At 43.2% G+C, this 13,499-nt stretch overlaps 1 protein-coding gene across 1 annotated transcript in view; it reads left to right on the forward strand.

The window, feature by feature from the left end:
• The window catches only part of LOC145358893 (interleukin-6 receptor subunit beta-like), a 51,823-nt gene that overhangs the window by 22,613 nt on the left and 15,711 nt on the right, over nucleotides 1–13,499 (forward strand). The window contains exons 5-8 of the mRNA XM_080213267.1: nucleotides 1,079–1,236; nucleotides 9,842–9,995; nucleotides 11,179–11,261; nucleotides 12,456–12,660. Of these exons, the coding sequence (XP_080069393.1) occupies nucleotides 1,079–1,236; nucleotides 9,842–9,995; nucleotides 11,179–11,261; nucleotides 12,456–12,660 (600 nt within the window). The remainder of the gene's footprint in view (nucleotides 1–1,078; nucleotides 1,237–9,841; nucleotides 9,996–11,178; nucleotides 11,262–12,455; nucleotides 12,661–13,499) is intronic.

Raw genomic sequence — 13,499 nt, forward strand, 5'->3', positions numbered from 1 at the left:
ATGCTGGCGTTGGACTGGCGTAAACACAGTAAAAAGTCTGACAACACCAGGTTTTAGTCCAACCTATTTATTTGATAATATACTCGCAAGCTTTCGGGTCACCTGACGAAGGGGCTAACCCGAAAGCTTGCAAGTATATTATCAAATAAATAGGTTGGACTAAAACCTGGTGTTGTCAGACTTTTTACTTCATTCACTTCAACAGAAATGAAGATTGGCCAAGTGTAAAGTAGGTTGTTGTTTAGGCTCACACTCTAGACAAGTTTCACCTCCAACATTTCAAAAGGAAATGCTGGAATAATGGTTTTTGGTAATTTGATCAACAGTCATTCCTTAATATTATCAAAATAATTTTCAACACGTTTATGTTGGGTTTTGCTGAAAAAAATACATTTTGTCAGAGCTTTGTAGACAGAATAAACATATGGACACATTGCACCTGTTTTAGCTGGGGCAGCATGGTGGCAGATTGGTTAGCACTGCTGCCTCTCAGCACCAGGGATCCGGGTTTGATTCCTGTGCTCGGGTCACTGTCTGTGTGGAGTTTGCACATTGTCTCTGTCTGGGTTTCCTCTGGGTGCTCCAGTTTCCTCCTGCAGTCCAACGATGTGCAGGTTAGATGCATTGGCCATGCTAAATTCTCCCTCAGTGTACCTGAACAGGCGTCGGAGTGTGACGACTAGGGGATTTTCACAATAACTTGCAGTGCGAGGCCTACTTGTGACACTAATAAATAAACTTTAACTTTGAACAAAATAAATTATTGCCCTTCCCTGGTTTAGCCCTCAAGGCAATGCCTTGATCAGAGTCAAGCTACCTCATTTAACTTTATTGAACAATGCTTGGGAATTAACTCTCAGTCACTGTTAACTGGTGCATTCTCCCTGGCAACACCTCCTACCAATCAATGTCCACTTGTCAACCAGTCAACATTCTCTTCTCATATTTGTCCTGACAGTGTCAAAAAAGCTTTGACGACAGTCATTTTCCAGCAATTCTCCAGTTCTGCGCGACCAAATGCCATTTAAGTTGATGTGAAAGCATGAACTAAATCAAAAACTATTTTATTTTTTCACAGTAAAATTCAAAGCTCCTCGAATAATTACAATGAAGCAAGACAGACAGCAAAACGATTGTTTACTTGGAGAGTGGGAGATGCCCTTTGAAATGGTTAATCACAGTGAGGCTACATTTGAGATTCAGTACAAGGACCGTGATGAAGACAAATGGACCCAGGTGATTTTTCTGTGTTAGAACTGTCGCGTTTTAATTATTGCTCTGATTGAAACAACAACTGAGTTGCTAAATTAACAGAGGAATTGAATGTTACAACAGTTCAGTATCATCCTTCAAAGAAACGCCCTTGTGACATTTAAAAAAAATGTCTGAGCATCTCTATTAAATAAGCAATGTGTTTACTAATTCCAATTAACTTAAGTTTGTCTCACAATATTTTGTTTCCATGCAAACTTGCTCTTGGATTACAAACTTAAACATCTGCTCGCAATTAGAGCTTTCAAGCTAAAATAAATTTAGTCAATTGTTTAAATTCACAATGTTTATACTTAGTAATAAATTACTTGTTGGGAAGTGGGTGGTATGAGAAGCATCTCAAAGAGCAAGTTTCCAAAAGGTGCAAACAGTGTTCTTTTACACTTGCCTGAGACTTCCTCGGTATTCAATATGTTCCTTGACAAATGGTTACAATATCGTTGGATGAGCTCCATCTTATGCTGACAGAAATTTAGAAGCCTAGAAAGTAGGTTCAGGAGTAAGTCATTCGACTTTTACCTATTTCACCATTCAATATGATCTTGATGATGATCCTCTATCTCAACACCACACTTTACGGGTGGCACAGTGGCACAGTGCTTAGCACTGCTGCCCCACAGCGCCAGGGACCCGGGTTCCATTCCCAGCTTGGGTCGTTGTCTGTGCAGAGTCTGCATGTTCTCCCCATGTCTGTGTGGGTTTCCTCCGCGTGCTCGTCCCACAATCCAAAAGACATGCTTGTTAGGTACATTGACCGTGCTAAATTCCCCCTCAGTGTACTGGTGCTGGAATGTGGCGACCAGAGGATTTTCACAGTGTGATGACTTCAGCCAGGCTAATGGGGTTGACTTGCTTGAGTGTGAATTACCTGAAGGTGCCCCACTGCATGTCCTCCACACCCTTTTCCACCGCACGGAGGTGTTTCCTGTACGAGCAGCTGCTGCTGCACACCTTCCACTACCACGTCCTCGCCGGTCGCCCGGATACACCTTGGCGGGCCTTGTTGCCGCCGGGTGGCGGAAGTCCCCGACGGAGGTCCCTCTACGGAGGGATTTCCCCCAATTATCTTCGGGACCTGGGGTGGAGGGTGTTGCACGCAGCGGTGCCGTACAACCGTAGGCTTTTCCGGTTCACAGGCTCCCAAGACTGCCCTTTCTGCAGTCTCGTGGAGTCCGTGGACCATGTCTATGTTCTGTGTTGCAGATTGCACACCCTTTTTGGTTTTCTCAAACACCTTTTACTGATGTTTTGTTTGCACTTCAGTCCCACGCTCCTGATCTACGGGCACCCAGTGCGGAGAGGGGCGCATCGGGACGCCAACCTCCTCATGAGCCTGCTGCTGGGCCTGGCGCGACGCACCATCAACAGGTCCAGGCAGCGGGCGATCGGGGGGCCGTCCGTCCCGACTGTCTGCCCCTCTACTGTGGCTACGTTCGCGGCCAGGTGTCCCTGGAGAGGGAGCATGCGGTGTCCACGGGTGCAGTTGATGCCTTCCGTGCCCGCTGGGCACCGCAGGGGCTGGTGTATGTTATAGACCCCGATAATCACCTTTTGATTTAATGTTTTAAGTTTCCTTTCGATTTTGTTTGGGCTGTCCCTCCTTCCTTTTTGGGGGGCTCTTAATTTGTCCCTAAGTTAATTTGAGTTCGTTTTACTTGTTGGGCCATTAAAAGAACTACCTGATGAGTCCTAATTGATGGTTAAATCAGGGAGTCTTACACTCCCTATTTAAAGCAGGTGTGTCAGATTCCCAGCCTGCATTCAGCAGGGAGCAGCTAGAGTGCTGGCTGTGTATAGATGTATGGTGTAAATAAAGTAACTTGGTTACAGGACTTTCAGCTCCGTGGAGTTATTACACACAGTAACTTCATTGCAGTGTTAATGTAAGCCTATTTGTGACACTAATAAATAAACTTAAAACTTAAACTTTCCACACTTTTACCTTGAAACTTTTAGAGTCTAGAAATCTATTTCCTACTTAAATATATTCAGAGATTTGGCCTCCACAGCCTTTTGTAGTAGAGAATTCCATAGGTTCACCACCCTGAGTGAAGAGGTTTTTCTTCATCTCAGTCCCACATGGCTTACACTGTATTCTGAGACTGTGACCTAAACCACTCACAGCCAGAGGAAATAACATTGCCTCATCCATTCCTGTCAGTGGCTAATTCTGATGTGGTGATGCCGGTGTTGGACTGGGGTAAACACAGTAAGAAGTCTCACAACACCAGGTTAAAGTCCAACAGGTTTATTTGGTAGCATTTGGCTAGTGGCTTTTGCTACCAAATAAATCTGTTGGACTTTAACCTGGTGTTGTGAGACTTCTTACAGTGGCTAATTCCACAGACGCATTCTGCCGTGTTACCCTGAAGGTAATACAGTCTTTGTTCTTCCACTCGACACAAATCTGGCAATCGCTGAGGTGTCTGTGAAGCAGGCAGCTGAGCCTGGGCCATGATCTGACACTGGCAGGGAATGTTCCAGCGATCTGCCAGCCCTTCAAATGTCTATGTGGAAAGAGCAGTGCCAGCCAAGCCTCACACTATTATTCAATCATGGAAAATTTAGCAGAAAGAGCAGCCAAAATACAGATCTGAGGCACTGAGAAAATAGCTTCAAATTTGGTAAATAATATTAATTAAAATCTAGTTAGTCTTTGGCAGATTATTCATTGTTTCATTCCCGTTCATTCCATTGTGTCGCACTGTAGAGTTTTTAGGAAGAGAAGGTATACGTTATTCATCATAATCGTAAAAGACAATCTTATGGAAACTTGACACTAACCCCATGATAAATGATAGTTTTGTCAAAGGTCGTGGGAAGCCTATTGTCACGTGTATTGGGATGCTGTGAAAAGTATTTTTTCTTGCACACTGTACGGACAATGCATACCATTCATAGAGTCCATAGGGAAGAAGGAAAGGGAGGATGCAGAATATAGTGTTGCAATTACAGATAGGGAGAAGGGAAAGATCAGCTAATGTAAGGTTAAGTCCTTTCAAAAGGTGGATAGGATCATAAAGAGTGCTTTTGGTACATTGGCCTTTATAAATTAGAGTATCGAGTATAAAAGTTGGAGTGTTATGGTAAGGTTATACAAGGCATTGGTGAGGCCGAATTTAGAGTATTGTGTACAGTTTTGGTCTCCTAGTTACAGGAAGGATGTAAATAAGGTTGAAAGAGTGCAGAGAAGGTTCTCAGGATGTTGCCGGAACTTGAGAAGCTGAGTTACAGAGAGAGATTGAATAGGTTAGGGCTTTATTCCCTGGAGCGTAGAAGAATGAGGGGAGATTTGATAGAGGTGTATAAGATTTTGATGGGTATAGATAGAGTGAATGCAAGCAGGCTTTTTCCACTGAGGCTAGGGGAGAAAAAAACCAGGGGGCATGGGTTAAGGGTGAAATGAGGAAAGTTTAAAGGGAATATTGGGGGGGGTGGTGGGCTTCTTCACGCAGAGAGTGGTGGGAGTGTGGAATGAGCTGTCGGATAAGGTGGTAAATGCGGTGTCACTTTTAACATTTTAAGAAAAACTTGGACGGGTTCATGGATGAGAGGGGTGTTGAGGGATATGGTCCAAGTGTAGGTCAGTGAGACTAGGCAAAAAATAGTTCAGCACAGACAAGAAGGGCCAAAAGGCCTGTTTCTGAGCTGTAAATTTTCTATGGTTCTATGGTAAAAGTTTGGCAGCAGGGAAGAAGCTGTTCTTGGGTTGGTTAGTATGGTTTTTCAGACTTTTGTATCTTTTTCCCGATGGAAAAAGGTGGAAGAGAGTATGCCCGGGGTGCATAGGGTCATTGGTTATGCCAGCTGCTCCTCTGAGGCAGTGGGAATTGTAGACGGAGTCAATGAGTGAGAGGCAGGTTTGAGTGATGGGCTGGGCTATCTTCACAACCCTTTGTAGTTTCTTGCAGTTTTGGTCAGAGCAGGAGCCATAAGAAGCTGTGATACATATAGGAAGGATGCTTTCTGTGGTGCATCTGTAGAAATTAGTGCAAGTATTAGCAGACATGCCAAATTTCCTTAGCCTCCTGAGAAATTAAAGGCATTTGTGGGTTTCCTTAGCTACAGCATCGGTGTGGGGGGACCAGGGCAGTTTGTTGGCGATTGGAACACCTAGAAACCTGAAGCTCTTGCCCATTTCCACTTCATGTAGACACAATATTCTCATTGTGGTGGTCAGACACGTCCTGATTGGTCATGTGGGGCCCTTCACTTGTGAGTTGAATCCCTTTGTTGCTCAATAGACTCATTCAGTTTCTCTCGTCACTAAAATTCTTTCTTTCACATCAAAGTTCAGAAAGTTCAAATCTCAATAGGAACACCCCTATCATAATGAACGCAAGACAAAAATCAGTCAGAAAGGTAAGCTTCTTTCCTTGAGTAACATGTCATGTGATTTGTGGAAATTATTTTGGTCAGTGTGTTCCTGAAGCAATGTTATGTTTTAAGCTGGAGTATGTTTCTGATCTTTCATTGCTGAAATGATTAGCCAGTTTGTAATGAGAAAAGAGATTAATATTTATTACCCTGGTCCCTAGTACCTCTAGGCCACTTGTGTGCTGCGGTCAAGAGAGTGGGCAGTGGGGTGAAATCTGTGGCCAGAGTTTGTGTATTTTCTTTTGAGACAGGCCCTAACTAAATAGAGAAAGCAAACTGACCCTCCTTCAGATTTCATGGAAATTAAAACCAAAACTGCAATTGGAGACCAAAACATCTCGGAAAACTGAACTTAGTTGGAAGATATCAAAGGTCAATCCAAGGTGAGCAGAAGATGATGAGTACAGCCGTGCAGTACACTCTCTGGACTGTTCAACAGAAAAGATGGTTGAATAACAATGGCAGACATTTATAAAAATAGTCCATGACTCACAACAAAAATATATCCCAGTGAGGAAGGATTCCAGAAAGGGGATAAAATAACCACAAAAAATAAGGATAGTTTGAACTGAAAGATTATATAATGTGGCAAAGATTTATAGTAAGTCAGAGAATTAGGAAAGTTTTAAAATCCCAACAGATGACCAAAAAATAATAAAGAAAGAGAAGATAAACTGAGAATAAACTAGCAAGTAATTGAAAACACCCAGTAAGAGCTCCTTTTAAATATATATAAAGGAAGAGGGAGATCAAAGGGAACATTGGCCTCTTAGAGATTAAGACGGGGGAATAATAATGGGGTACCAGGAAATGGCAAAGGCATTAAATAAATAGTTTCTATCAGTCTTCAAGGTAGAGGATATTGACAGCATTCCAAAAATAGTAAATAATCAAGGAGCAAAAGAAGGGAGAGGAAATAAATACAATAATTATCTCTAGTTTTCCAGGTACATTTTTCTCTAATCAGCCCACGGGCCAATAAGTCTCCTGGATCTGATGAGTTGCGTCCTGGGATATTAAAGGAAGTAGCTACAGGGATAGTGGATATACTGGTAGTAATCTTCCAAGATTCCGTAAATTCTGGAGAAGTCCCAGAGGATTGTAAAACTGCCAATTTTTCACCCTTACTTAAAAAGGGAGGGAGATAAAGAACAGGTAACTATAGGTGTTAACTCAAGCCTATTATAAAAGATGTAATACAGCATTTAGAAATACACAGTGTAATCAAACAGAATCAGCACAGCTCCATAAAGGGGACAATCATGCCTGACAAATTTACTGAAATGTTTTGAGATGGTAATGATCAGGATCGATAAAGGGGATCCAGTAGATGTAATAAACTTGGATTTCCAAAATGCAGCCAATAAGAAAGCACAAAAAAGGCTACTTAACAAGGGAAGGAGTGTGGGGGTAATAGAGAATCATGGATAGAGGATTGGCTGACCAGTAGAAGCCAGAGAGCTGGGATAAGAGGGGAATTTTTAGGCTGACAACCTGTAACTAGTGGAGTTTTCCACAAGAACTGGGGCCGCAGTTATTTACAATATATAATTAATCACTTGAATGAGGGAAATGAATGTACTATTGCCAGCTTTGTGGGTGACACAAAATTGGTGGGATGGCAAGTGTTGAAGATAAGAGTCTACAGAAAGATAAAACAGGTTAAGTGAGTGGACAAAAGCTTGGCAGGTGGAATATAGTCTAGAAAAATGTGAAGTTGTGCATATTGGTGGAAAGAATAAAGAAGCCAAATATTATTTTCAGTGAAGAAGCTGCAGCACTGGGGGATTTGGGGGTCCTCATACATAAATCACAAAAAGCTAGCGTGCACATTCAGCAGGTAATAGGGAAGGGAAATGGAATATTGGCCTTAAGGGAATTGTACACACAAATAGGGCAGTTGTTAGCAGTTGAATCCAAAAAAGAGAGGCGTTTAGTCTGTGCCCAGTTTCTCCACATAGCGACATGTACCTTTAAGTGCATTATCCACTTGCTCCACCACCAAAGCTGTGGGACATTTAATGTCCTTTGGAATTATTGAATCCCTACAGTGCAGGAGGAGGCCATTAGGCCCATCGAGCCTGTGCCAGCCACAATCCCACCCAGGCCCTATCTCCGTAACTACACTTATTTACCTTGCCAATCCCCCTAGCACAAAGGGCAATTTAGCATGGCCAATCAACCTAACCCCCACATCTTTTGACTGTGGGAGAAAACAGGTGCACCTGGAGCAAACCCATGCAGATATGGGGAGAATGTGCAAATTCCACAAAGACAGTGACCCTAGGGCAGAATCGAACCTGGGTCCCTGGCATTGTGAGGCAGCAGTGCTAACCACTGTGCCACCCTTCTGGGTGAAATGTTCTGACATAACCTTCATATGCTTCCAAAGGGCGGGGCAATAAGTGATATAAAGGCTTTCAGAATTAAATCATTCACCTAGAAAAGAATGGTTTGATCGAGCAGACGCAGCACAGATTCGCTAAGGGGAAGTTGTGTTTGACGAATTTATTGGATTTCTATGAGGATGTGACTAGTGTGGTAGACAGAGGGGAACCGATGGATGTGGTGTTTCTAGATTTCCAAAAGGCATTTGATAAGGTGCCTCACAAAAGGTTGCTACAGAAGATTAGGGTGCACGGAGTTGGGGGTAAGGTGTTAGCGTGGATAGAGGATTGGCTGTCTAATAGGAAGCAGAGAGTTGGTATCAATGGGTGCTATTCTGGTTGGTAGTTGGTGACAAGTGGAGTGCTGCAGGGATTGGTGCTGGGACCTCAGCTATTTACCATTTATATAGATGATCTGGAGGAGGGGGCTGAGTGTAGGGTGACGAAATTTGCTGATGACACGAAGATGAGTGGAAAAGCAAATTGTGTGGAGGGTGTGGAAAGTCTGCAGAGAGATCTGGATAGGCTGAGCGAGTGGGCGAGGACCTGGCAGATGGAGTATAATGTTAGCAAATGAGAGGTTATCCACTTTGGCAGAAATAATAGTAGGAGGGATTATTATTTAAAAGGCGAAAAGCTGCAACATGCTACGGTGCAGATGGACCTGGGGGTCCTTGTGCACGAGTCGCAAAAACCCAGTCTGCAGGTGCAGCAGGTGATCAAGAAAGCAAATGGGATGCTGGCCTTTATAGCGAGGGGGATAGAATATAAAAGTAGGGAAGTCTTGCTGCAACTGTACAGGGCACTGGTGAGGCCGCAGCTGGAGTACTATGTGCAGTTTTGGTCGCCGCACTTGCGGAAGGATATATTGGCCTTGGAGGGAGTGCAGAGGAGGTTCACTAGGCTGATACCGGAGATGAGGGGGTTGGCCTATGAAGAGAGACTAAATAGACTGGGTCTGTACTCGTTGGAGTTTAGAAGGATGAGGGGGGATCTTATAGAGACGTATAAGATAAGGAAGGGGATGGATAGGGTAGAGGTAGAGAGATTCTTCCTGCTTAGAAAGGATAGCAGGACTAGAGGACACAGCCTCAAGATAAGGTGGGGGGCAGTTTAGATCGGAGTTGAGGAGGAACTTCTTCACTCAAAGGGTGGTGAATCTCTGGAATTCTCTGCCCATTGAAGTGGTGGAGGCTGCCTCGCTAAATATATTTAAGTCACGGGTAGATAGGTTTCTGATAGACAGGGGAATTAAGGGTTATGGGGAGAAAGCGGGAATGTGGAACTGATCCACCTCAGATCAGCCATGATCTTATTGAATGGCGGGGCAGGCTCGAAGGGCTCGATGGCCTACTCCTGCTCCTATTTCTTATGTTCTTATGTTCTTTCACAAAACACATGTGATGTCTGATTTGGAGAGAAAAACTCATTACTTAAATTGCAAGAAGTTGTTAACCCCTGAAGATTTTTTTCTGAGTGTCCCTGGAGCTTGGGAAGAGGTGGTGGTCTCTTTTGAGACCATAAAACATCAGAGCAGAATGAGGCCACTCGGCCCATCGAGTCTGCTCCACCATTCAATCATGACTGATGTTTTTCTCATCCGCGTTCTCATGCCTTTTCCCCATAACCCCTGATCTCCTTAATAAGACCCGAACACATTAGTTTCTTTTTTTCCAATGACCTTATTGTACCAACGGGACAACAAGCCAGTTCAATTCAGCACAATAAAATCCTGACCATTGTGACTTTAGAGTTTTAGTAGCACCTGTACTAGTTATCCCAAAGTCTTGTTGTTTCTTACACAGGTTCCTTTAGCAGTAATAAACAGTACATTCTTCAGATTGTGCGATCTCCTACCTTATACAGAGTACCAGCTAAAGATTCGTTGCAAGCAGAGAACTGAAACTAGTCCATGGAGTGAATGGAGTAATGAGAGTACCGGCATTACATCAGAGAGTAGTGAGTACAGAAATACCCACAAGCTGCTGCTATTGCAACCTTTGATCACAGATCACTGTCAAAATGGTCATATTTATAATGATGCAATTAATATTATGTATTTTTATGTAACTTTTCTTCATTAAACATGAAATGCCAGAGGATTGGCAGAGGGAATCCAGTCTTCTTTCTGTACAGCTTTGGGATTCTGCTGCAATAGTTTCCTTTGTACAGTTTAAACATGAGTAATCATGTTTATTTAATCTGCAAAATCAGCTTCCAATGCCTCTTTAACAGGATGCATTGTAATCTATTCACACAACTTTAAATTACTTCCAAATAATTCTTGCTAAAACTATACAAGGCACTAGTTAGACCATAAGAGACCAAAAGAGAAAGTGCTGGAAAATCTCAGCAGCTCTGGCAGCATCTGTAAGGAGAGCCAGGGGGGCAGGGGTGGTGGTTTATTTAAGCAATGAGATACTGGCAGTGGAGGCAGTCCAGAGAGGGTTCGTTACGTTGATCTTAGATATTGTGGAATTTTCTTATGAGGAGAGTTTGAGTAGTTTGAGATTATACTCATTGGAATTTAAAAGAATGAGAGGTGATCTCATTTGAAACATTTAGGATTCTCAGGGCTTGACGGGGTAGTTACAGAGAGGTTGCTTCTCCATGTGGAACAGCCCAGCAAATTAGGACATGGGCTGGAATTTTACTGCCCTGTGTAAGGGGCAGACAATGGGAAGGTCTATTGACCTTGAATAGGATTTCACGGTTTTGCAACGAGCAAAAATCCTGCCCGTAGTCTCAGAGTAAAAGTTTGCCCAATTGAAACAGAAATGAGTAGGAATTTCTTCTGAGGGCAGTGAATCTGTGGGATTCTTCACTGCGGAGGGCTGTAGAGACATTAAATATGTTCAATACTGAGATGGACAGATTTTTAATCTGTAAGGGAATCGAGGGTTATGAGGAAAAGATAGGATGTTGGAATTGAGGATTATCATATCAGATCAGTCATGATCTCATTGAAAGACAGAGCAAACTTGATGGATCGAATGGCCTACTTCTGCTCTTACATTTTATGGTCAAATCCCAAAGTGCAAGATGCTAATTAATATTTTGACCAACTGTATTTATACTTTTTGGTATGTTTCTCATTTGCTGCACTTTAATTAATTTGCATCAATTTCTTTCTTGCTGTTAGCTCCAGCTGAAAAGCTCCAGATTTGGAGAAGCATTGATGCCCCAGACTCGACTGGGACACGTAGGGTGCGTGTGATGTGGAAGGTACTCTTTGTTGTAATGTTTAATAGTAGAGCTGGTAACATTTCAACTCAGAACTCTCTCTCAGTATCATCACTACAACCTCTGCTGTTTTTCATTTGGTGTTGTACATTGAAAAGACAATCCTCCTACTTATGACCACACAAATTTCAAATCTCAACTCTCAACTCAAAAAAAATGTCTGGATAGAAAGTGGGCTAATTAAAAATAATCATCACAAAACAAGAAAAATTCAACAAATCAAATTAGTTTTGCAAACGAGCACAGTGTATTCAACAGTTAGTTCTATTGCTGTGCTACACTTTTCAACTGAGTTATTCCTAACTTTGCTGCCTAACTTGTGGGGACCATGAATTGAATTCAGTTGGATTTTCAACTGGGTTTCTGGAACAAGCTAGGAATGGATTTGGGTTTGCTCCATCTACTTTGAACATTGACTTTGCAACTTTAAGGGTGGAGTAAAACTTTTAAAAGACTACCTCTCTGGTGTAACCCCTCCTGATCTGTACTGTTCTATGTTCTATTAGTCAAACAAGATTTACCCTTTATAAAACAATGTTGACTCTGATTTTATGGCAATTTTGTAAACAATGGTGGCCTGATGATCTGAAATCACCACCGCCCCCCCCCACCCCACCACCCAACTTCTGTGCCAGAAAGTTGAGTGATACCAAAGAAATGAAAAGCCTGAAGTGAGGTAACAACTAAAATTGGCTGTGGAACAGAGATAGCTACTGAAAGTGTTCAAGCAACATTATTGTCAGTTTTTAACTGTCCTCTCAACTAGACAATCCATAGAAACCCTATAATGCAGCAGGAGGCCATTTGGCCCATTGAGTCTGCACCGACCACAATCCCATCCAGGCCCCATCCCCACAACCACATGCATCCACCCTTGCCAGTCCCCCTGATATTAATGGTCAATTTAGCATGGCCAATCCACCTTGCCCGCATATCCTTGGACTGTGGGAGGAAATCGGAGCATCCGGAGGAAACCCACGCAGACACGGGGAGAAGGTGCGGACTCCACACAGACAGTGATGCAAGCTGGGAATTGAACCTGGGTCCCTGGTATGGTGAGGCACCACTGTGCTGCGTGCTACAGACAAACCTCCTCTCAGTATACTGTAGCCTTGTTGTTAAATTACTGCACCCATCCAAGTAACGCTGTTAAATCTTGCCCATTTTTTTACTCAGCCATTGAAAAAGAACGCAGCAAAGGGAAAGATTTTGGGTTACAGAGTCAACCTGCAGAAACCTGAGCCCAAAGTGTACAACACCTCAAACTTAGAGTACAGCTTCAACTTACCTGACGGAAACTACAGAATCCAAGTGGCTGCTTTCAATTCAGTGGGAGAATCTCCAAAAGCTCAGATTATCATCCCATCCTCCAATGAAGCAGGTAACTCAAATCACACATCGCTATCAAAATGATAGCAAAAAGAAAATGCATCCAATATGAGTTAGTTCTTGGGCAGAAAACAAATTTCAAACAGATTACGCAAGAGGAAATCATCTTAAAGTTCAATTCTAAATTTTTGAGTTTGATATTACGCTGTTGGATTGTCAGATATATGTACGTAAGCAGCAAAACAACTGACATGGACATCGTTCTGATTGATTCTGGTCCGTCATTCTTGAGAAGCATAAACGATAATACCCACACAGTTCATCTGCTTCCTGTTGGTGACTGTTATCAGTTGTATCAATGGGTAGTATTTGCTGGTGGCACAGACAGCATGCTATTGGCCACTGGCGAAGGTCTTCCAGTCCTGGCGACACCTACAGTGTTTTGCATGGCTTGCCTGTCCCACTGCCGGGGAATGCATTCTCAAGGGAATCTCCATTGGCAAGACTGGAATATCACTCCCACCAGAAGGGTCGGAAAACCCCACCCCCCACTACGGCATGGCGGAACAGAGATTAGCGTTGCTGTCTCTCAGCACCAGGGACCAGGTTCGATTCCAGCCTTGGGTGGCTGTCTGTGTGGTTAGCACATTCTCACCCTGTCTGCATGGGTTTCCTCCTGGTGATCCAGTTTCCTCCCACAGAAGGTTAGGTGAATTGGCCATTCTGAATTACCCCATTTGTGATCCACGATCTGTAGGCTAGTTGGATTAGCCATGGTAAATGTGTGGGGTTAATGCTATGGGGGAGCAGGAGGGAGGACCGGGGTAAGGTACTCTGTCAGAGTCAGCACAGACTTGATGGGCTGAACGGCCTCCTACACTGTAGGGATTC

This window comes from Carcharhinus amblyrhynchos, chromosome 26 (genome assembly GCF_965287045.1).
Source record: "Carcharhinus amblyrhynchos chromosome 26, sCarAmb.v2.hapA, whole genome shotgun sequence".
NCBI classification, from domain to species: Eukaryota; Metazoa; Chordata; class Chondrichthyes; order Carcharhiniformes; family Carcharhinidae; genus Carcharhinus; species Carcharhinus amblyrhynchos.